Here is a 21,240-nt window from a genome sequence, read left to right as displayed (position 1 = left end):
TAATTGTCAAAATCCTAAACAGTAAGAGACACTAAGAATATTATTTGTTGTACTTACGGTTATTGCAGGCTATTTTAGGGCTATCCCATCGTCCATCTCCACGACAACGGATAGTTGGGACGTGCCTCTGAATAAAGCCTGTTCGACACTGGTATCTCACCAGCGAGTTGATCTCATACCTCTCACGCTTTTTACCAAAGGTACGTGCATTCTCCACCAGAGGGGGCTGGTTACAGGCCACTGAGAATCAGAGGGGATGATAACACTTAAAGTGAGTATTTTTACAGTAACAGAAGACCTTTCAAAAACACATGCATCCAGTAAAGTAAAAGAGGATATGTGCTAACACAAAAGTCATTTTTACCTGTGCCCTTTTTGCAAGTGTAGGTCAGATGGTAGTTGCAAGGAACATCATTCCATTGGCCATCCTCGTGCCATATCATCACAACACAATCCTCACCAGAAGAGAAGAAGCTGTCAGGCTGGTTGGGTCTCCAGTTTTCATATTGCTGAAATAAGAGCAGAGAATTAAGAACTTTGATTGTAAATATAGTCTATTATACCTACACCAAAAATCTTAAAATGGTGTTGCCAACTATGTTCAGCTAATCTAATTGTAAGCTGTGGAATGAGCAGCCATAACAGTGATTTGACAGGTTTCTAAAAGACAGTGTCCATTGCCCTTTACGACGATTCATAATGAACAACAACACACTTACATGTCACTTCATATATGGGAAATGATCGGTATACAGTTAATGCCACAGACCAAAAGGGCTGCATTAGAATGAAAAATCATAAATGCAATGTTATTACGTCACACCTGCATACCTAGCATTACATGTGTAGTCTGCAATAATCCCAACAAACACAGATGCACATTTACAAAGTAATACAGTATACACACAGCTGTAGTGCTGTGGGGCATTCAACCAGGAGTCACTGCTACCTGAGGTCTTTCAGCACATTCAAGGTTCAAACAGCCTCTTCAAAGCTGTGACCCCCATCACCCACCCACGCCGATCATGCCTTGAGGCTCTGCTACTCTGTCATTATGATTAAAAAACACACACTGACTTCCTGCTCAGCTCACTAAAAGTTACAAATGGGTGACCCATCAACTGCACAGCAGGCCTGCATCCTACTCAAAACAATCACACAAACTTTGATCACCCACACAGTACACAACCTGACCATTTCGGTTGATAATAATGAAATATATTTTAATGTTTGCAAAGCAAACATGTTACTGTTATTTATTAGGTATCCATGTTTAATAGTTAGATCAACTGGAGGTGACCACCCACCCAGATCCCCTGGGCTGCTTCCAATGTTTTTGTCTCTCTGCGGCCAAGCACAGGTGCTGTCCATCTGTGTGTCTGCCTGCCTGGTGGCCCTTCCCCCGGGTGGCTGTCTACTGGCTGGACCTTCTGATATGTGTGAGGGTTGAAGGGGGACCCTACCTGTCCACGCCTGCCAAACTCCCCTCTACACAGTCTCACTCACACCCTCAACCCCCCTCAATCTCTCAGCTGAGCAAGGGTCCCCATAGGCAGCCTCTGCTTGTCTTTTTACCCCCAGGCTGCCTCTATGCTTCCCCTATCTCTGTTCCTGGATGATTATCTTTAAAGTGAGGACATCTATCTGTATGACACGGATGCACATAGTAATTAGAAACTTTTCTATTTAGTGAGGGGAATTTTCAGCAGCTGATTACTATCCTAAACATGCTTCCACTTCTGTGCTGTTTTTAAACACTGCATATATGAGCAGCATGCATTTCCAATCTGTGCCATCTCCTCTAAATTAGATTTATCTTCAAGTATTTTTGAAACTATTGGTTTTCTTGTACTGGACTCACACTTATTAAAACAACCTTACGATATGTGCTATAACAAAGCAGCCACCCATCAGGGTGTAACAATGTGAGGCAGGAGAGAACGTCATAAGAAAGTCACCAAAGACCCAAATAATAATAACTCTCCCAAGATGACTGTGTCTATCATTGGCAGCTTTTTTAACCTGTCTCTGTGCCACATTTCTTGAGACAAAAAAAGGTGAGAAAGTATCTTACCACAGGTCTGCCGTCAGTCCAGCGGAAATCACTGTCAAACATCTTATCATTCAGGCCAATCCACTGGTAGTCCTGTCCAAGACCTGCCATAGAAGAAAGAGTGAATTACAGCAGATTGCGTTTCCCTCTGGAAAAATGTCCAGGACTGGTTTCAAACATAGGAAGACAGATATAGGGATAGCATTTTGATTGATGATTGTCCTGCATTGAATGTAAAGCTGAATTGGTGTTTAATGATGAGGGTTTAATAAATATCTTGTTTTGCCCTTGTTGATAGTCTACAAATGTGATTTTTAACTTACGGTTGACATAATGTTGCTCCTCGTGGGAGAGGATGCTGGTGAGATGAGCCCCATGCATGCGACACTCTCTCTCTGCTGTGTCCCAGTTTCTTCTTTGGGGGAAGTACTTGTAGCAGTGGCCCTGGAACTTATGCCAGCCATAGTCACATGTTTCTGTATCTGATGGTAGGGAAAGCAATATGGGATGAGGTACATATTCGCAACAGATTGATAGACATTACAGTACATTTAAAAAATCTAAGAACCCTATTTTACTTTCATCCATGAATCGATTTATCTTAACACCTCCACCACATAATGACATTATCTCATCTACTGCATCCAAACTACCTCTAACACCTGATATACTGAGCCTTCAGGCATGCTGTTATCTCTGACTCTAACCTGGCTGGGAACAACATTATGGATTAGTTATTGCAGCCCTTAACATCATCACTATAAGGAGGTGGAGGCAAAACTAGAAGGAATGTAATTCAGTGCCAATTATCATCAAAAGGTAGATGAGTATGGTTATTTTCAGAGTACTTCACAGGTAAGCAAGACTGCAAAACCAAATCAATAAATCAAGATTCAGAATTACAGACAGAAAAATGAATGGAGCATTAGCTATGCAGTTGCAAAAAGGTCAAATGTATGTCAGACCCAGAAACTCAAAAGGTGATGTGATATGAAATAGGTTTGGGATAAGGTTAAATTGTTTTTAGATGTTCCTATTATTTTACCAAACATTTGAACTTTTCTCTGTCACACCTTGATAGTGTCCTCTTCTTGACCCTACCAATGGTATATTTCCCTCAGATATAAAGTATTATTTTACTCCTTCCACTCCTCCGAGGCACAGAGGCTAAATCTTTTTTTGGGTTGTTTCTTTTTTCCTTTTCTCCCGTTCTCCTGGCAAAACTTTTAAGACAGCAGCTGTGTCTGAGTACAGCGCACGGGTGTGATTCACTGATGAGTTATCCCTACAAAATGTAGGGTATAGATTCTGGTCAAGACTAATCGGATTCAGAATTTAGATGATGCCCTGGGTTCAACCCATTTGATAAGAAAGATGGCCGTAACTGGAAAACTATATAGGGATATAGAAATGTCAGAATACATTTTAAGGAGTGACTCAAAGTCTCGCATACCTAAGGTGTAGTGTACACCACATTTAACCTGGGACTGAGAAATTAATGTCTCAAAAGAGGATCACTCAAAATGTCCTTTAAGCCCCTGTCACACTGTCCCGAAATTGACACCCGATGGACACACGATAAAGGAAATGTTCAAATTCGGCTGTGATCGTAGCAACATCGGGCCATTCGTGAGGGCATCTAAGCCATCGTATGACCGCCGGTGGAGTTTCTCAGGCTCCGGCAGCAACTTCGTGAGCGGCAACTTCATAAGGCACTCGTGAGGGCATCTTGTCAAATCGTGTCATCTTCGTATTATCATCGGTGCCATCGGGCATTCGCCTTCACTCTGATCGGGGCGATTGCCCGATGGCCCCGATGATAACAAGATGCCCTCACGATGGCCTTACGAAGGGCACAATTGACACACGAATTCAACACGAAAATGAACCTTCGCAAGGTCCTTCGGCAATTTTTTGGCATGCCAAAGATTTTGCCACTGCTCACGAAGTTGCTGCCGGAGCCTGAGAAACTCCACCGGCGGTCATACGATGGCTTAAGATGCCCTCACGAATGGCCCGATGTTGCTACGATCATAGCCGAATTTGAACATTTCCTTTATCGTGTTGTTTTATTGCACAACAAAATCATGTAAACATATTATGTAAATAACCCAATTTGTGTTCTGTGAAACTAAAAAGGATATACTATTATATTTTGAAGGACAGTTGACAGGAAGTTGTTGTTGTTATGGAAACAACATTACGGAGAAAACGTAATATTTTCTACATATAACGACGGATAAAGTAAAGAACAAAGTCTGAAGATATCAGTACAGTATCATAGTACTGTAACATAATAGTTTTTGGTACTTTCATTGCAGTTGTATGTCTTAAATGTAATGTAAATGTTGCCTTCGTGTGTGGTTCGGGGCCATCTTCGTGCGAAATTCACAATTCCATATTCGTGTGTCCATCGGGTGTCAATTTCGGGACAGTGTGACAGGGGCTTTACTGTCTGTGTGTCTGTAACATGTGGAAAACTAAAGTTCAACAGTGCCTGAAGTACTTTCAGACACAACTTTCTGATTGCGGTTACGAGATGATTAAAGTGTTTATGATTCAGCTAATGCAGTGGAGAAACAGAAGACAATGCTCTATAGATGTATTGTGAGTGTGTCATTAGTGACTCACAGTCTATATTTTCTGTTTTATTTCCCAGGGCAGCAATCGTGTGTAACAATTGCCTAACAAGTTACCAAATTCAAGACTTATCCATAGGTGACAATTCTTTATCATGTCATTTAAAAATGGTGTAAACTAAATTAAGAGATTTTAGCTGAACAGTTGGACCAATTTAGAACATTAATGACATGAAAAAATGGGTTGATCTGAAATAAAACAAGACGAGAAGAGAATCATTCCAACCAACCACAAACTTACCCTCCTCACAATACAGCCCAGAGTAGCTTGGTAGGCAGACACAAGTAAAGGAGGCCAGCCCATCAACACATGTACCTCCATTGCGGCATGGGTTTGACTGGCACTCATCAATATCTACATAAGAAACAGACATAATGAATAACAAAATATAGTTAAAACAATATTTGGCAGATGCTTCCTGGTTCAAAGTTAAGGCCATGAGAAATTGTGAGAGACATAATTGACAGTTTATTACCTGTTTCACAGCGATAACCACTGTAACCAGGAGTACAGCTACACGTATAGATGCTGCCACTCTTGAAGCAAGATCCTCCATTGAGACAAATGTTTTCTGTACACGAGTCTGTACATGAAAAAGTGTAATAAGAGTTGCATGAAAAGGAAATTATTATGAGCATACACATTTTTGTTGTATTGGAATATAAGCCGTTTAAAGACATGTACCTTGTATTTCGACAGTCTCGCCAACGACAGTGTGCCCCAACTCGAATCCTATGTCAGCTACTGCAGTTGTTTCCTCCCCTGTTAGTGGTGGTTCTCCTTTAATGACTGTTGTGTCATTATGTTGTTCCTCAGAAAAAGAGGACGGAGTGGTGGCTAGAGATGCAACCAAAACTGAATGGCTTTGGGCTTGAGCTGCTGCCGTTGTGAACTCTGTTTGGGTCCTTGTGGGTATTTCAGTGTAAGTAGAGACGTCCATTTTGCTCTCATCTTCTTTCTCAGAGGTACTATCAACACTAGTGGACTCTATCTTTGAGACTGTGGTAGCATTGACCTTGAATACTGTCAGAATGTCATCTAGGGACAGGGACTGTTGCTCCGTATTGATGATCTTTGGTTTCTTTGTAGTAGTCATTTCATCAGACACATTCTCAAAGCTGGAGGATGCACTGTCAGAACTGACGGACCCACTTTCAGCCCTAGTGCTAAGGATAAATGGTGACCTAGTCGTGGCAGATATCATTTCAGAGGTGACGTTCGCAACTTCATTATTATCTATCTTCAACAACATGTTTTCTTCTGAGCTGCTAATGCTTTCTGAACCACTCTCAGAACTAGAGGAGGATGCTGTACTGACGGGAGCTGAAGCAGAAGGCAAGAAAGTGATAGCGGCTGCTGCTTCTACGGGAGACTTCGTAGAAGACCTTTCTTCTGAGCTACTTCCAGAACTGCTTACTGAGTCAGTAGGTTGACTCTCAGATGGTTGAGGAGCAACAGCTGGTGTAGTAAGGAACACTGCTGTGTCTTGGGATGTTTTAGTTTCATTGGATGGTGGAGTTGATTCAACAATGGTAAGGTTTGGATCTTCATAATCTGGGATAGGATAATCTGTATTGACATCATATATATTTTCTAAAGAGGTGGGTTGGTGAACTGTAGCTGGAAATGGTTCTGGCTTTGCACCAGGATTCAAGGATTCAACTGTCCCATCTTCCACTGAAGCAGAAACAGCTTCAGCCACAGAAGACGAGGTAGCGGGCACAGTTGTTGATTCTGTAATCTGGTTTGCTTCATGACTTGTGAACATAGGGCGAGTTGTGGTCAGTGATATATCCTGAGAAGAAAGATCAGTGTGAGGGATGTGTGTTATTGCAATCTCTGATCTGGCCTGTTCAAATGACCTCTGGGGAGTGGTTAGGTGTTGTGCAGGGGAAAACGTTGTGAGAAATTGGACCATGACTTCAGGCTGTGATGGTGATGATTTTGAGGGAACATTTGAAGTAGATTCAAAGGAAATGTGTTCTGTTGGCATTGTGGTGACTACTACTTTAGTCTCTGAACTCATAGAGATTTCTGCTGCATGTGTAACACCAGTAGGTTGATGTGTGCTTGTTAGGTCTGCATCTTGTGTCTCTTCACTTTCAGAAGCTGTTGACCATGATTCAACAGAAGTTAATGTCTTTGGTGACTCTTCAGTGCTGGTCACAGCAGGGTATTGTGTTGCATAAGCGTCAGTGATGAAGGTCTCAGTTGCCTTCGGACCTGAGGTTTGTTCAGATGTAGAGGATTCTAGTTTATCTGTTTGGGTGTTTGCCATCTCAGGTGATAAAGTGCTTGTGGTTATATCCAAATCAATAGTACTGGAAACAGAGGAAACAGCTGGAGTGACAGAATCAGAACCTTCTTCTTCTGTTAAAATGCTCATAGTTGTTGCTGTTGAAACAGGGATTTCCTCACTCTCCGATGATGTACTTGCAAAACTTGACACTGCAGTTGACTTTTGATAGGCGGGTGGGGAAGTTGCAGTCTCTCCTCTCTTTCCTGTCACCGTTTTGGGCAATGTTGTTGATGACTTTTCGAAAGACACTCGATCAGTGACATCAGAAATGGAAGAAACCAATGGAGTCTCGGTGCTAAAAAGTGAGGACACAGTTGAGGATGGCATCTCTTTTGTTGGCATTGAAAGTGAAGAAGCTGTTGCTTCTAGAGTTTGTTCACTTGAACTCACTGCAGATGTTTCCACTGAGCTTGAGTCTGCAGAGGAAGGCTCTGTCCCTTTAGAATAAACAGTTTGATCAGTAAGATGGGAAGTTATTGAGTCGTCAACAGATGTTTTACTATCTTCAACTGTGCTACCTCTAGCATCAGTTGAAACTTCTTTGGTCATAGGTGCTTGGCTCTGTGCTTCAGCTGTTTTATCTTTCAGTGATGAGGGTGTAATTGCAGTCTGGGAAATCACATCACTAGGTTCAAAGTGCTGGCTTGACTCCTCACTTGGCATCATTGGGCTGGTTGTGGCCAACACAGTTTTCTCAGAGGAGATTTCAATGTGTGGATGATGAGTGAACATGATCTCAGAGCGGGCCTGTTGGAAGGACACCTCAGATTGTGTCGTATCTGGTTCAGGTACATAAGTAGTAACAAACTGAACCATTACATCAGGCTTTGGAGTGCTTGAAAGAGAAGATAATGTCAATGTGGAAGTTGATTCTTCTGTAGATTTAGAGGTAATGTGGTCCCTTGTGCTCTCTTCATGTGCTGGGGTTGATAATGCAACATTGGTAGGGGTTGAAACTGTTTCTGATGTTGATGCTTTCACTAACTCTGTGGTTATCTCACTCATTTGAGTTGTATACTCTAAGGTCATTGTGGTGGGTTTCTCTGTGCTGAAATAATGGGAGAGTGGAGGGGCCACAGTATTTTCAGTCTTGATTGTCAAAGTCTTAGATGATGCAGTTGTGGTTTCTGAAAGGTAATCTCCAGAGCCTACAACATCAATGTTATTTGGGATTAAAAATGTATCTGTGCTGTAGTGAGGAGGTGATGTCATTTTGGAAAGCAATTGGTCCATTGTACTGTGCAGAAGAGTATATTTTTGTGTTGCAGGTTTTGTGACCGTGTAATCATCAGAGCTATCCTTCCCAGTAACATCAGGAGATGATGTGACAGTTGGCTTCTCAGTGCTATAAAGACTGGAAGCAGTATGTGATACTGCAATTGCTATCTGCTCCATGGCAGGTTCAGTTGAGGTCACGGAAAATGTTACTGGTTCTACCTTCAATGTTGAAGTTGTTAGTGTAGCAGAAGTTGGATACATTGAAGTGTCTGCATCAGTTACATCTTTCAAAACAGTGACAGATGGTTTCTCTGTACTATAAAGAGAAGAGGGAGCACTTGCTGGTGACTTTGCAAACTCTCCTGTGGCAGTGCCAGGTGAGGTTGGTGAGATGTGTTCTGCCTTATCTGTTGTTATTATGCCCTCAGTGAACATACTTTGATTTTGTTGATCTGGAATCACCTCATTTGTATGTCCTTGTTCAGGCGCAACAGTTGATTTTTCAGTGCTGAACAGTAAAGAGACTGTAGATGTTGTTGTTTTCTCAGATGCTGTCCATTCACTAGAGTCATCACCTGAAGATTCTTTATCAAAAGCTTTACTCGTTGTTTTCAGTGTGCCAGGTTCAGTGGACACTGATGTAAGTTGTGTGGCAGCAACTGAAGGTACAACAGTTTGCGTGGAAATTGTCAAACTTAATGTTTCACCTGTTGGGCCATGACTTGTGGCAGGAACGGCTGTGGGTAAGGATGTCATGTTATTTTCTTTTTCCACTGTGCTGAACATATACTCCTCACTTGACACCGGTGTGATTGAGCTTGAGTCTGTTGTTTCAGTTAAAGTTTGAGAAGGCACAAATGATGAAGCAGCAATCTCAGTGATAGACTCAGTAACATTATCAGCAGTGTCATCGCCTGAAAAGTCCTTCTCCACCAGCTCTGGAACTGGTTTTGATTGTGTCTCAATAGGAAATACAGTATAAGGTGTAGTTAAATGGGTTACTTGAGAGACTGAATTTGCAGACAGAGTGTTAGCTGGAGTGGCCTGTGGTGCAGATGTAACCACCTCTTCACTAGATGTCTCCACCTCTTCACTAGATGTCTCCATACTAGATACACCTTCCACAATTGTTGGTTTTGGAGTGGGTGTTGAATATTCTGAAGACGATAAGGCTAATGCCAATTCAGTGATTGAGGTTGCATGTAAAGTTACTGGTGTAGGAGTGAAGAAGGTGGCATCAGTCCCTGAACCTTCTGATTGTTCTGTTACTTCCGACATTTGAGACATTGTAATTTGTGTGACACCTCCAGCTTCCTCTGTCTGAATAGTTAGGTAAAAGGAAGAAGAGGGAACTATGGAGATAGTGTCTGCATCAATGATATTATCATCTTTGGTAATAAGTTCGGGAGTGGGGCTTCCTTCCCTCATACTGTCTGTAGCTGTAGAGAAAAGCTCATCTTCATCTTTTGCATCCTCTGTGAATATGATGGTTGTGCTGGTTGATGGTTTAGACACATGCAGGACCATGGTAGGTGTTTGTTCAGTTAGGTCAGTGTTGGCTATGCTGCTACTGGGAGTAATGATGACAACCTGTTGGTCTGTGATGCTTTGATATATAATGGAGGGAATAGGGGTGGACATCATTGTGCCTACAGTTTGCTTATGTTCAGTGCTTGAGCTTTCTGTGGTGAAGTCAATTGCAGAGTGATCACTAACTGAAGCTTCTTTTGTATGGGGGGAGACAGTTGTATAGGATGACTGCGTTATGTGCTCAGCTAGAGTAAATTCCTCCTGGCCAATGCTTGAGACAGAAGGCACTGTCGATTCAGAAGTGATGGGTCTTTCTGTATCTGGAGCAATGTCCCCCGACTGTGAGGAAACCTGCTCATCAGTGGTTGCTGTGACAGACAAAAGGGTTTCAGTTTCACCTGTGGCTTCTCCAAATGTGAAGGCTGAACTTGGTGTTGATGTAGCTGTTGCAGATAAAGATGTGTTACCCAACTGGGCAGATGTTACAGCATATACTGTTATGTTTGGTTTCTCAGTGCTGTAGAGAGAAGATGATACTGTTTGAGCAGATGTTGAAACATATGGTCCACTTTCATGCAATGATGTTGTTGTTTTAGGTTTCTCTGTGCTGAATAGGGAAGAAGCTGTACTCGTTATCTCTATATCTTTAATATCCAATAAAGCAGTTGTTTGGTCATTTGAGCTCTCCTCAGGAAAAACAACAGCACTAGATGATAACATGATTCCTTTTGTAGCTGCAACAGTTGTGGACAGGGGATGACTTGTGACTGGTTCAAATGTAGTTGGTCCATCAGAAAGATCATCACCTGAACTCTCATCCTCCAATGTAGAGTTATCTGTGAAGACCCCACTGCCCTGTTCAGTAATAAAATGCTCACTGCTTGTCAGGTGTGGTGATTGAGTTGATGTCATCAATTCCTTGGTAAACTGTGTATTGGATTGAGTTGAGGATGCAACACTTAACATGTCAGGGGTGCTCTCTTTGTCATCTAATTCAGTCTCATCTGTGGCTTCAGTAAATTCGTTCTGGGGTTTTATGGTAGTCTCAACAGATATCCCTGCACCAGATCCATCTGTACTAGATTCCAAATCATCCTCATCGGTATAGCTACCAGAGCTCTCCATGTCAATAAATGTGGAGGTTTCCTTTAAGGTATGCACAGTGACACTAGGGATCGCCATGGGTTGAGAGGTTCCTAAGGTAAAAGGACTTGTTGGGACCGTTGTAAAATCTCCTGCACTTGAACTTTTTCCTTCCATAAAAGTGGAGGCAATTGATGGCTCAGAGGTCATTATTGTGTGTTGATCAAAGGCTGTTGTTGTTGGAGTTTTATCTGTGGATTCAGATGTGTCTTCTCCTGAGCCCTCTAGTTCAGCAAAATCACCACTTTCTAACTCAGAGTCTGATACAGAAGTAGCCTCAATTGTGGTAGAAAAGTGGGTAACATCTGTAGATTCTTCTTTCATCAACGGTGAAGTAGTTTGGGATGATGATTCAACAATAGGTTGTGATGTGGTCTGAGTCTCAGCTATTTCAATTGTATCTGTGGCTGTAGAAAATGGGATTTTGCTTTTAGATTCAATGGATGCAGTTGGTGGTACTGGTGTTGGTTTCTCAGTACTGTAGAGAGAAGAAGCTTTGGTTACTTGAGATTTTAAAACGTCAATGGTTTTAGTACCATCAGAGGAGGTTGCAACCGAAGAATCTGTCACAGCTGAGATCCGACCCGACATATCAGTGAACTGGTCACCAGAGCCCTCTGCATGCATTGTGCTCGCTGAAACCACTTTAGGTTTTTCAGTACTGTGAAGAGATGAAGTAATATCTGTCATTGTCTTTGAGACTGCCACACTTGCAACAGTTGTGATCATAGGTTTCGCTGTGCTGAACAAAGAGGATGATGAAATATCAGTTGGAGGAGACGTAATAGTAGATTCAGAGGTATGAATTTGTTCAGGTTCAAGTAATCCTGTGGTTACTGTTGGTCTTTCTGTGCTGAACATGGAAGAAAAAGTGCTTTTTATACCAGCAACAGTGGTGGTTTGATAAATCAACTCACTCTCATCAATTACAGGAATGGATGGGCTTGTGAAGCTAGGAGATGCAGTAACTGTTTCCCGTGAGCTGCCAATAACTATAGCTGAGTGACTAATTGGATTCACTTTTTGGTCAGTAGTTGACACAACAGACAGAATGGATGATTCATCTGTTAGAATTTCAGTTGTGTGCCCATTTGAGCTGTCTTCTTCTGAAAAACTAATTGTAGAACTTGTCTCCAAATCTTCAATGATCTGGATTGCTGAAGTTTTACTTGTTTCAGTTTCACGTGATGCTGTGATTGGTGGCAAATCTGTGCTAGACATTGATAAGACAGCAGTTACTGTGGTGAAGGGCGCTTTAGTGAAAGTGTCAGTGTTGTCTGTTTTTGAGAGAGTATGACTTGTCTCTGGTGTAGCTGATGTTTTACTTGTTAGACTTGTCGTAACAGTATCTTGAGTTTTAGCTGACCCTGATGTTGGTTTCTCAGTACTGTATAATGATGAAGCTCTGGTAATAGCTGTTTTCAAAGTGTCACTTGTTTCAGTTTCATGCGATGCTGTCACTGATGGTGACTTTGTACTCGACAATGAAGAGAAAGCAGTTGCTCTGATGGTTGACTCTTGGGAAAAATCATCAGTGTTGTCTCCAGAACCCTCTGTTCCTGTGGGAATGAGCAATGATGATGTTTCCGGTTTAAGGGTTGATCCAATTGAGGTAAGAACTGAATCCGCCTTTATAGTTTCACTGCTAATGTCTTGATCCTTACTGTCTGAAACAGCGGATGATGTAACCGGAGATATTGCCGTTGGTGCCTCAGTGCTAAACAGAGAGGATTTAGACGTGACAGAGGAAGACTGCGTCAACATGTCTTGGGTTTGGTCACCTGAGCCATCTTCATCTGTTTTTGAGAGAGTAGAACTTGTCTCTGGTGTAGCTGATAATCTTTCTGTTTGACTTGTGACAGTCACCGATGGAGTTTCAGTGTTTAACATTGAGGACAGAGTGGTTGCCAGAAGTAAGGACTCTGCGGTGAAATCAACACTGCTGTCTACAGACTTTTCAGCTTGAGTGGTAGGTTGAAGTGCCAATGATGCAGTTCCAGGGCCCATGGTTGGTCCACTGAATGAAGGAATGGACTCCACCATTGTAGATATACTGCTGATAGAATCATCATTCATTTCCGTAACAGAGGATATAACAGATGCCCAACTTGGAGACATTGTCATTGAGCTTGTGAGTGTCTCATCAGAGGATGAAGAAATGGATGGTTCTCCTGTAAATGATGGCAGTTTTGTGAAATTTATGACGGAAGAGATATCAGTGTAGATTTCAGATGTTTGGTCACCTGAGCCATCTTCAGCTGCTTGAGTGATCATGGAACTTTGTTCCGTCTTATCAGTTATTGCAGAGACTGAGGACTTCTCTGTCTGAGCTGTTCTAGCACTGGCTTGTTCCCAGATGGAAAGAACAGTTGATTTCTCAGTGCTAAACAACGAAGAAGATGTAGGAACCATCGTGTCTTTGCTGGACATTTTAGTAGTTTGCTCTACTGAGCTCTCTTCCTCTAATGTTGGGAAAGTAGAACTTGTCTCTGGTGTAGCTGACGTTTTACTTGTTAGACTTGTCGTAACAGTATCTTGAGTTTTAGCTGACCCTGATGTTGGTTTCTCAGTACTGTATAATGATGAAGCTCTGGTAATAGCTGTTTTCAAAGTGTCACTTGTTTCAGTTTCTTGTGATGCTGTCACTGATGGTGACTTTGTACTCGACAATGAAGAGAAAGTAGTTGCTCTGATGGTTGACTCTTGGGTAAAATCATCAGTGATGTCCCCAGAACCCTCTGTTCCTGTGGGAATAAGCAATGATGATGTTTCAGGTTTAAGGGTTGATTCAATTGAGGTAAGAACTGAATCCGCCTTTATAGTTTCACTGCTAATGTCTTGATCCTTACTGTCTGAAACAGCAGATGATGTAACCGGAGATGTTGCAGTTGGTGCCTCAGTGCTAAACAGAGAGGATTTAGACGTGACAGAGGAAGACTGCGTCAACATGTCTTGGGTTTGGTCACCTGAGCCATCTTCATCTGTTTTTGAGAGAGTAGAACTTGTCTCTGGTGTAGCTGATAATCTTTCTGTTTGACTTGTGACAGTCATTGATGGAGTTTCAGTGTTTAACATTGAGGACAGAGTGGTTGCCAGAAGTAAGGACTCTGCGGTGAAATCAACACTGCTGTCTACAGACTTTTCAGCTTGAGAGGTAGGTTGAAGTGCCAATGATGCAGTTCCAGGGCCCATGGTTGGTCCACTGAATGAAGGAATGGACTCCACCATTGTAGATATACTGCTGATAGAATCATCATCCATTTCCGTAACAGAGGATTTAACAGATGCCCAATTTGGAGACATTGTCATTGAGCTTGTGAATGTCTCATCAGAGGATGGAGAAATGGATGGTTCTCCTGTAAATGATGGCAGTTTTGTGAAATGTATGACGGAAGAGATATCAGTGTACATTTCAGATGTTTGGTCACCTGAGCCATCTTCAGCTGCTTGAGTGATCATGGAACTTTGTTCCGTCTTATCAGTTATTGCAGAGACTGAGGACTTCTCTGTCTGAGCTGTTGTAGCACTGGCTTGTCCCCCAATGGAAAGAAGAGTTGATTTCTCAGTGCTAAACAACGAAGAAGATGTAGGAACCGTAGTGTCTTTGCTGGACATTTTAGTAGTTTGCTCTACTGAGCTCTCTTCCTCTAATGTTGGGAAAGTAGAACTTGTCTCTGGTGTAGCTGATGTTTTACTTGTTAGACTTGTCGTAACAGTATCTTGAGTTTTAGCTGACCCCGATGTTGGTTTCTCAGTACTGTATAATGATGAAGCTCTGGTAATAGCTGTTTTCAAAGTGTCACTTGTTTCAGTTTCTTGTGATGCTGTCACTGATGGTGACTTTGTACTCGACAATGAAGAGAAAGCAGTTGCTCTGATGGTTGACTCTTGGGCAAAATCATCAGTGTTGTCTCCAGAACCCTCTGTTCCTGTGGGAATGAGCAATGATGATCTTTCCGGTTTAAGGGTTGATCCAATTGAGGTAAGAACTGAATCCGCCTTTATAGTTTCACTGCTAATGTCTTTATCCTTACTGTCTGAAACAGCAGATGATGTAACCGGAGATGTAGCAGTTGGTGCCTCAGTGCTAAACAGAGAGGATTTAGATGTGACAGTGGAAAACTGCATGAAAATGTCTTGGGTTTGGTCACCTGAGCCATCTTCATCTGTTTTGGGGAAAGTAGAACTTGTCTCTGGTGTAGCTGATGTTTTACTTGTTACAGTTGTCGTAACAGTATCTTGAGTTTTAGCTGACCCTGATGTTGGTTTCTCAGTACTGTATAATGATGAAGCTCTGGTAATAGCTGTTTTCAAAGTGTCACTTGTTTCAGTTTCTTGTGATGCTGTCACTGATGGTGACTTTGTACTCGACAATGAAGAGAAAGCAGTTGCTCTGATGGTTGACTCTTGGGCAAAATCATCAGTGTTGTCTCCAGAACCCTCTGTTCCTGTGGGAATGAGCAATGATGATCTTTCCGGTTTAAGGGTTGATCCAATTGAGGTAAGAACTGAATCCGCCTTTATAGTTTCACTGCTAATGTCTTTATCCTTACTGTCTGAAACAGCAGATGATGTAACCGGAGATGTTGCCGTTGGTGCCTCAGTGCTAAACAGAGAGGCTTTAGACGTGACAGAGGAAGACTGCGTCAACATGTCTTGGGTTTGGTCACCTGAACCATCTTCATCTTTTTTTGAGAGAGGAGAACTTGTCTCTGGTCTAGCTGATGTTTGACTTGTGACAGTCACCGATGGATTTTCAGTGTTTAACATTGAGGACAGAGTGGTTGCCAGAAGTAAGGACTCTGCGGTGAAATCAACACTGCTGTCTACAGACTTTTCAGCTTGAGTTGTAGGTTGAAGTGCCAATGATGCAGTTCCAGGGCCCATGGTTGGTCCACTGAATGAAGGAATGGACTCCACCATTGTAGATATACTGCTGATAGAATCATCATTCATTTCCGTAACAGAGGATATAACAGATACCCAACTTGGAGACATTGTCATTGAGCTTGTGAGTGTCTCATCAGAGGATGGAGAAATGGATGGTTCTCCTGTAAATGATAGCAGTTTTGTGAAATTTATGACGGAGGAGATATCAGTGTACATTTCAGATGTTTGGTCACCTGAGCCATCTTCAGCTGCTTGAGTGACCATGGCACTTTGTTCGGTCTTATCAGTTATTGCAGAGACTGAGGACTTCTCTGTCTGAGCTGTTGTAGCACTGGCTTGTTCCCCAATGGAAAGAACAGTTGATTTCTCAGTGCTAAACAACGAAGAAGATGTAGGAACCGTAGTGTCTTTGCTGGACATTTTAGTAGTTTGCTCGACTGAGCTCTCTTCCTCTAATGTTGGGAAACTAGGACTTGTCTCTGGTGTAGCTGATGTTTTACTTGTTAGACTTGTCGTAACAGTATCTTGAGTTGTAGCTGATCCCGATGTTGGTTTCTCAGTACTGTATAATGATGAAGCTCTGGTAATAGCTGTTTTCAAAGTGTCACTTGTTCCAGTTTCATGCGATGCTGTCACTGATGGTGACTTTGTACTCGACAATGAAGAGAAAGCAGTTGCTCTGATGGTTGACTCTTGGACAAAATCCTCAGTGTTGTCCCCAGAACCCTCTGTTCCTGTGGGAATGAGCAATGATGATGTTTCCGGTTTAAGGGTTGATCCAATTGAGGTAAGAACTGAATCCGCCTTTATAGTTTCACTGCTAATGTCTTTATCCTTAATGTCTGAAACAGCAGATGATGTAACCGGAGATGTTGCAGTTGGTGCCTCAGTGCTAAACAGAGAGGATTTAGATGTGACAGTGGAAGACTGCATGAAAATGTCTTGGGTTTGGTCACCTGAGCCATCTTCATCTGTTGTTGGGAAAGTAGAACTTGTCTCTGGTGTAGCTGATGTTTTAATTGTTAGACTTGTCGTAACAGTATCTTGAGTTTTAGCTGACCCCGATGTTGGTTTCTCAGTACTGTATAATGATGAAGCTCTGGTAATAGCTGTTTTCAAAGTGTCACTTGTTCCAGTTTCATGTGATGCTGTCACTGATGGTGACTTTGTACTCGACAATGAAGAGAAAGTAGTTGCTCTGATGGTTGACTCTTGGGCAAAATCATCAGTGTTGTCCCCAGAACCCTCTGTTCCTGTGGGAATGAGCAATGATGATGTTTCCGGTTTAAGGGTTGATCCAATTGAGATAAGAACTGAATCCGCCTTTATAGTTTCACTGCTAATGTCTTGATCCTTACTGTCTGAAACAGCAGATGATGTAACCGGAGATGTTGCAGTTGGTGTCTCAGTGCTAAACAGAGAGGATTTAGACGTGACAGAGGAAGACTGCGTCAACATGTCTTGGGTTTGGTCACCTGAGCCATCTTCATCTGTTTTTGAGAGAATAGAACTTGTCTCTGGTCTAGCTGATGTTTGACTTGTGACAGTCACCGATGGAGTTTCAGTGTTTAACATTGAGGACAGAGTGGTTGCCAGAAGTAAGGACTCTGCGATTAAATCTACACTGCTGTCTACAGACTTTTCAGCTTGAGTGGTAGGTTGAAGTGCCAATGATGCAGTTCCAGGGCCCATGGTTGGTCCACTGAATGAAGGAATGGACTCCACCATTGTAGATATACTGCTGATAGAATCATCATCCATTTCCGTAACAGAGGATTTAACAGATACCCAACTTGGAGACATTGTCATTGAGCTTGTGAATGTCTCATCAGAGGATGGAGAAATGGATGGTTCTCCTGTAAATGATGGCAGTTTTGTGAAATTTATGACGGAGGAGATATCAGTGTACATTTCAGATGTTTGGTCACCTGAGCCATCTTCAGCTGCTTGAGTGACTATGGCACTTTGTTCGGTGTTATCAGTTATTGCAGAGACTGAGGACTTCTCTGTCTGAGCTGTTGTAGCACTGGCTTGTTCCACAATGGAAAGAACAGTTGATCTCTCAGTGCTAAACAGCGAAGAAGATGTAGGAACCATAGTGTCTTTGCTGGACATTTTATTAGTTTGCTCTACTGAGCTCTCTTCCTCTAATGTTGGGAAACTAGGACTTGTCTCTGGTGTAGCTGATGTTTTAATTGTTAGACTTGTCGTAACAGTATCTTGAGTTTTAGCTGACCCTGATGTTGGTTTCTCAGTACTGTATAATGATGAAGCTCTGGTAATAGCTGTTTTCAAAGTGTCACTTGTTCCAGTTTCATGTGATGCTGTCACTGATGGTGACTTTGTACTCGACAATGAAGAGAAAGCAGTTGCTCTGATGGTTGACTCTTGGGCAAAATCATCAGTGTTGTCTCCAGAACCCTCTGTTCCTGTGGGAATGAGCAATGATGATGTTTCCGGTTTAAGGGTTGATCCAATTGAGGTAAGAACTGAATCTGCCTTTATAGTTTCACTGCTAATGTCTTTATCCTTACTGTCTGAAACAGCAGATGATGTAACCGGAGATGTTGCCGTTGGTGCCTCAGTGCTAAACAGACTGGATTTAGACGTGACAGAGGACGACTGCGTGAAAATGTCTTGGGTTTGGTCACCTGAGCCATCTTCATCTTTTTTTGAGAGAGGAGAACTTGTCTCTGGTCTAGCTGATGTTTTACTTGTGAGACTTGTGACAGTCACCGATGGAGTTTCAGTGTTTAACATTGAGGACAGAGTGGTTGCCAGAAGTAAGGACTCTGCGGTGAAATCAACACTGCTGTCTACAGACTTTTCAGCTTGAGAGGTAGGTTGAAGTGCCAATGATGCAGTTCCAGGGCCCATGGTTGGTCCACTGAATGAAGGAATGGACTCCACCATTGTAGATATACTGCTGATAGAATCATCCTCCATTTCCGTAACAGAGGATATAACAGATGCCCAACTTGGAGACATTGTCATTGAGCTTGTGAGTGTCTCATCAGAGGATGGAGAAATGGATGGTTCTCCTGTAAATGATGGCAGTTTTGTAAAATGTATGACGGAAGAGATATCAGTGTACATTTCAGATGTTTGGTCACCTGAGCCATCTTCAGCTGCTTGAGTGACCATGGCACTTTGTTCGGTGTTATCAGTTATTGCAGAGACTGAGGACTTCTGTGTCTGAGCTGTTGTAGCACTGGCTTGTTCCCCAATGGAAAGAACAGTTGATTTATCAGTGCTAAACAACGAAGAAGATGTAGGAACCGTAGTGTCTTTGCTGGACATTTTAGTAGTTTGCTCTACTGAGCTCTCTTCCTCTAATGTTGGGAAACTAGGACTTGTCTCTGGTGTAGCTGATGTTTTACTTGTTAGACTTGTCGTAACAGTATCTTGAGTTTTAGCTGACCCTGATGTTGGTTTCTCAGTACTGTATAATGATGAAGCTCTGGTAATAGCTGTTTTCAAAGTGTCACTTGTTCCAGTTTCATGTGATGCTGTCACTGATGGTGACTTTGTAATCGACAATGAAGAGAAAGCAGTTGCTCTGATGGTTGACTCTTGGGCAAAATCATCAGTGTTGTCCCCAGAACCCTCTGTTCCTGTGGGAATGAGCAATGATGATGTTTCAGGTTTAAGGGTTGATCCAATTGAGGTAAGAACTGAATCAGCCTTTATAGTTTCACTGCTAATGTCTTTATCCTTAATGTCTGAAACAGCAGATGATGTAACCGGAGATGTTGCAGTTGGTGCCTCAGTGCTAAACAGAGAGGATTTAGACGTGACAGTGGAAGACTGCGTCAACATGTCTTGGGTTTGGTCACCTGAGCCATCTTCATCTGTTTTGGGGAAACTAGGACTTGTCTCTGGTGTAGCTGATGTTTTACTTGTTACACTTGTCGTAACAGTATCTTGAGTTTTAGCTGACCCTGATGTTGGTTTCTCAGTACTGTATAATGATGAAGCTCTGGTAATAGCTGTTTTCAAAGTGTCACTTTTTTCAGTTTCTTGTGATGCTGTCACTGATGGTGACTTTGTAGTCGACAATGAAGAGAAAGCAGTTGCTCTGATGGTTGACTCTTGGGCAAAATCATCAGTGTTGTCTCCAGAACCCTCTGTTCCTGTGGGAATGAGCAATGATGATGTTTCCGGTTTAAGGGTTGATCCAATTGAGGTAGGAATTGAGTCCAGCGTTGTAGATATACTGCTGATAGAATCATCATCCATTTCCGTAACAGAGGATTTAACAGATGCCCAACTTGGAGACATTGTCATTGAGCTTGTGAGTGTCTCATCAGAGGATGGAAAAATTGATGGTTCTCCTGTAAATGATGGCAGTTTTGTGAAATGTATGACGGAAGAGATATCAGTGTACATTTCAGATGTTTCGTCACCTGAGCCATCTTCAGCTGCTTGAGTGACTATGGCACTTTGTTCGGTGTTATCAGTTATTGCAGAGACTGAGGACTTCTCTGTCTGAGCTGTTGTAGCACTGGCTTGTTCCACAATGGAAAGAACAGTTGATCTCTCAGTGCTAAACAACGAAGAAGATGTAGGAACCATCGTGTCTTTGCTGGACATTTTAGTAGTTTGCTCTACTGAGCTCTCTTCCTCTAATGTTGGGAAACTAGGACTTGTCTCTGGTGTAGCTGATGTTTTATTTGTTAGACTTGTCGTAACAGTATCTTGAGTTTTAGCTGGCCCTGATGTTGGTTTCTCAGTACTGTATAATGATGAAGCTCTGGTAATAGCTGTTTTCAAAGTGTCACTTGTTCCAGTTTCATGTGATGCTGTCACTGATGGTGACTTTGTACTCGACAATGAAGAGAAAGCAGTTGCTCTGATGGTTGACTCTTTGGCAAAATCATCAGTGTTGTCTCCAGAACCCTCTGTTCCTGTGGGAATGAGCAATGATGATGTTTCCGGTTTAAGGGTTGATCCAATTGAGGTAAGAACTGAATCCGCCTTTATAGTTTCACTGCTAATGTCTTTATCCTTACTGTCTGAAACAGCAGATGATGTAACCGGAGATCTTGCGGTTGGTGTCTCAGTGCTAAACAGAGAGGATTTAGACGTGACAGTGGAAGACTGCGTCAACATGTCTTGGGTTTGGTCACCTGAACCATCTTCATCTGTTTTGGGGAAAGTAGGACTTGTCTCTGGTGTAGCTGATGTTTTACTTGTTACACTTGTCGTAACAGTATCTTGAGTTTTAGCTGGCCCTGATGTTGGTTTCTCAGTACTGTATAATGATGAAGCTCTGGTAATAGCTGTTTTCAAAGTGTCACTTGTTTCAGTTTCATGTGATGCTGTCACTGATGGTGACTTTGTACTCGACAATGAAGAGAAAGTAGTTGCTCTGATGGTTGACTCTTGGGCAAAATCATCAGTGTTGTCCCCAGAACCCTCTGTTCCTGTGGGAATAAGCAATGATGATGTTTCCGGTTTAAGGGTT

The 21,240-nt window shown here is 42.3% G+C and overlaps 1 protein-coding gene across 1 annotated transcript in view; it reads right to left on the bottom strand.

The window, feature by feature from the left end:
• LOC117536724 (mucin-17-like) overlaps positions 1–21,240 on the bottom strand; it is a 29,802-nt gene that overhangs the window by 1,829 nt on the left and 6,733 nt on the right. Inside the window, exons 2-8 of the mRNA XM_034201714.1 lie at positions 5,378–19,906; positions 5,169–5,276; positions 4,934–5,047; positions 2,377–2,535; positions 2,075–2,157; positions 365–509; positions 58–240 (exon numbers count right to left, since the gene is read on the bottom strand). Coding sequence (XP_034057605.1) covers positions 58–240; positions 365–509; positions 2,075–2,157; positions 2,377–2,535; positions 4,934–5,047; positions 5,169–5,276; positions 5,378–19,906 — 15,321 coding nt within the window. The remainder of the gene's footprint in view (positions 1–57; positions 241–364; positions 510–2,074; positions 2,158–2,376; positions 2,536–4,933; positions 5,048–5,168; positions 5,277–5,377; positions 19,907–21,240) is intronic.

The sequence above is a fragment of the Gymnodraco acuticeps genome, unplaced genomic scaffold (genome assembly GCF_902827175.1).
Source record: "Gymnodraco acuticeps unplaced genomic scaffold, fGymAcu1.1, whole genome shotgun sequence".
In the NCBI taxonomy this organism is placed as follows: Eukaryota; Metazoa; Chordata; class Actinopteri; order Perciformes; family Bathydraconidae; genus Gymnodraco; species Gymnodraco acuticeps.
This window is presented reverse-complemented; position numbering and strand designations above follow the sequence as displayed.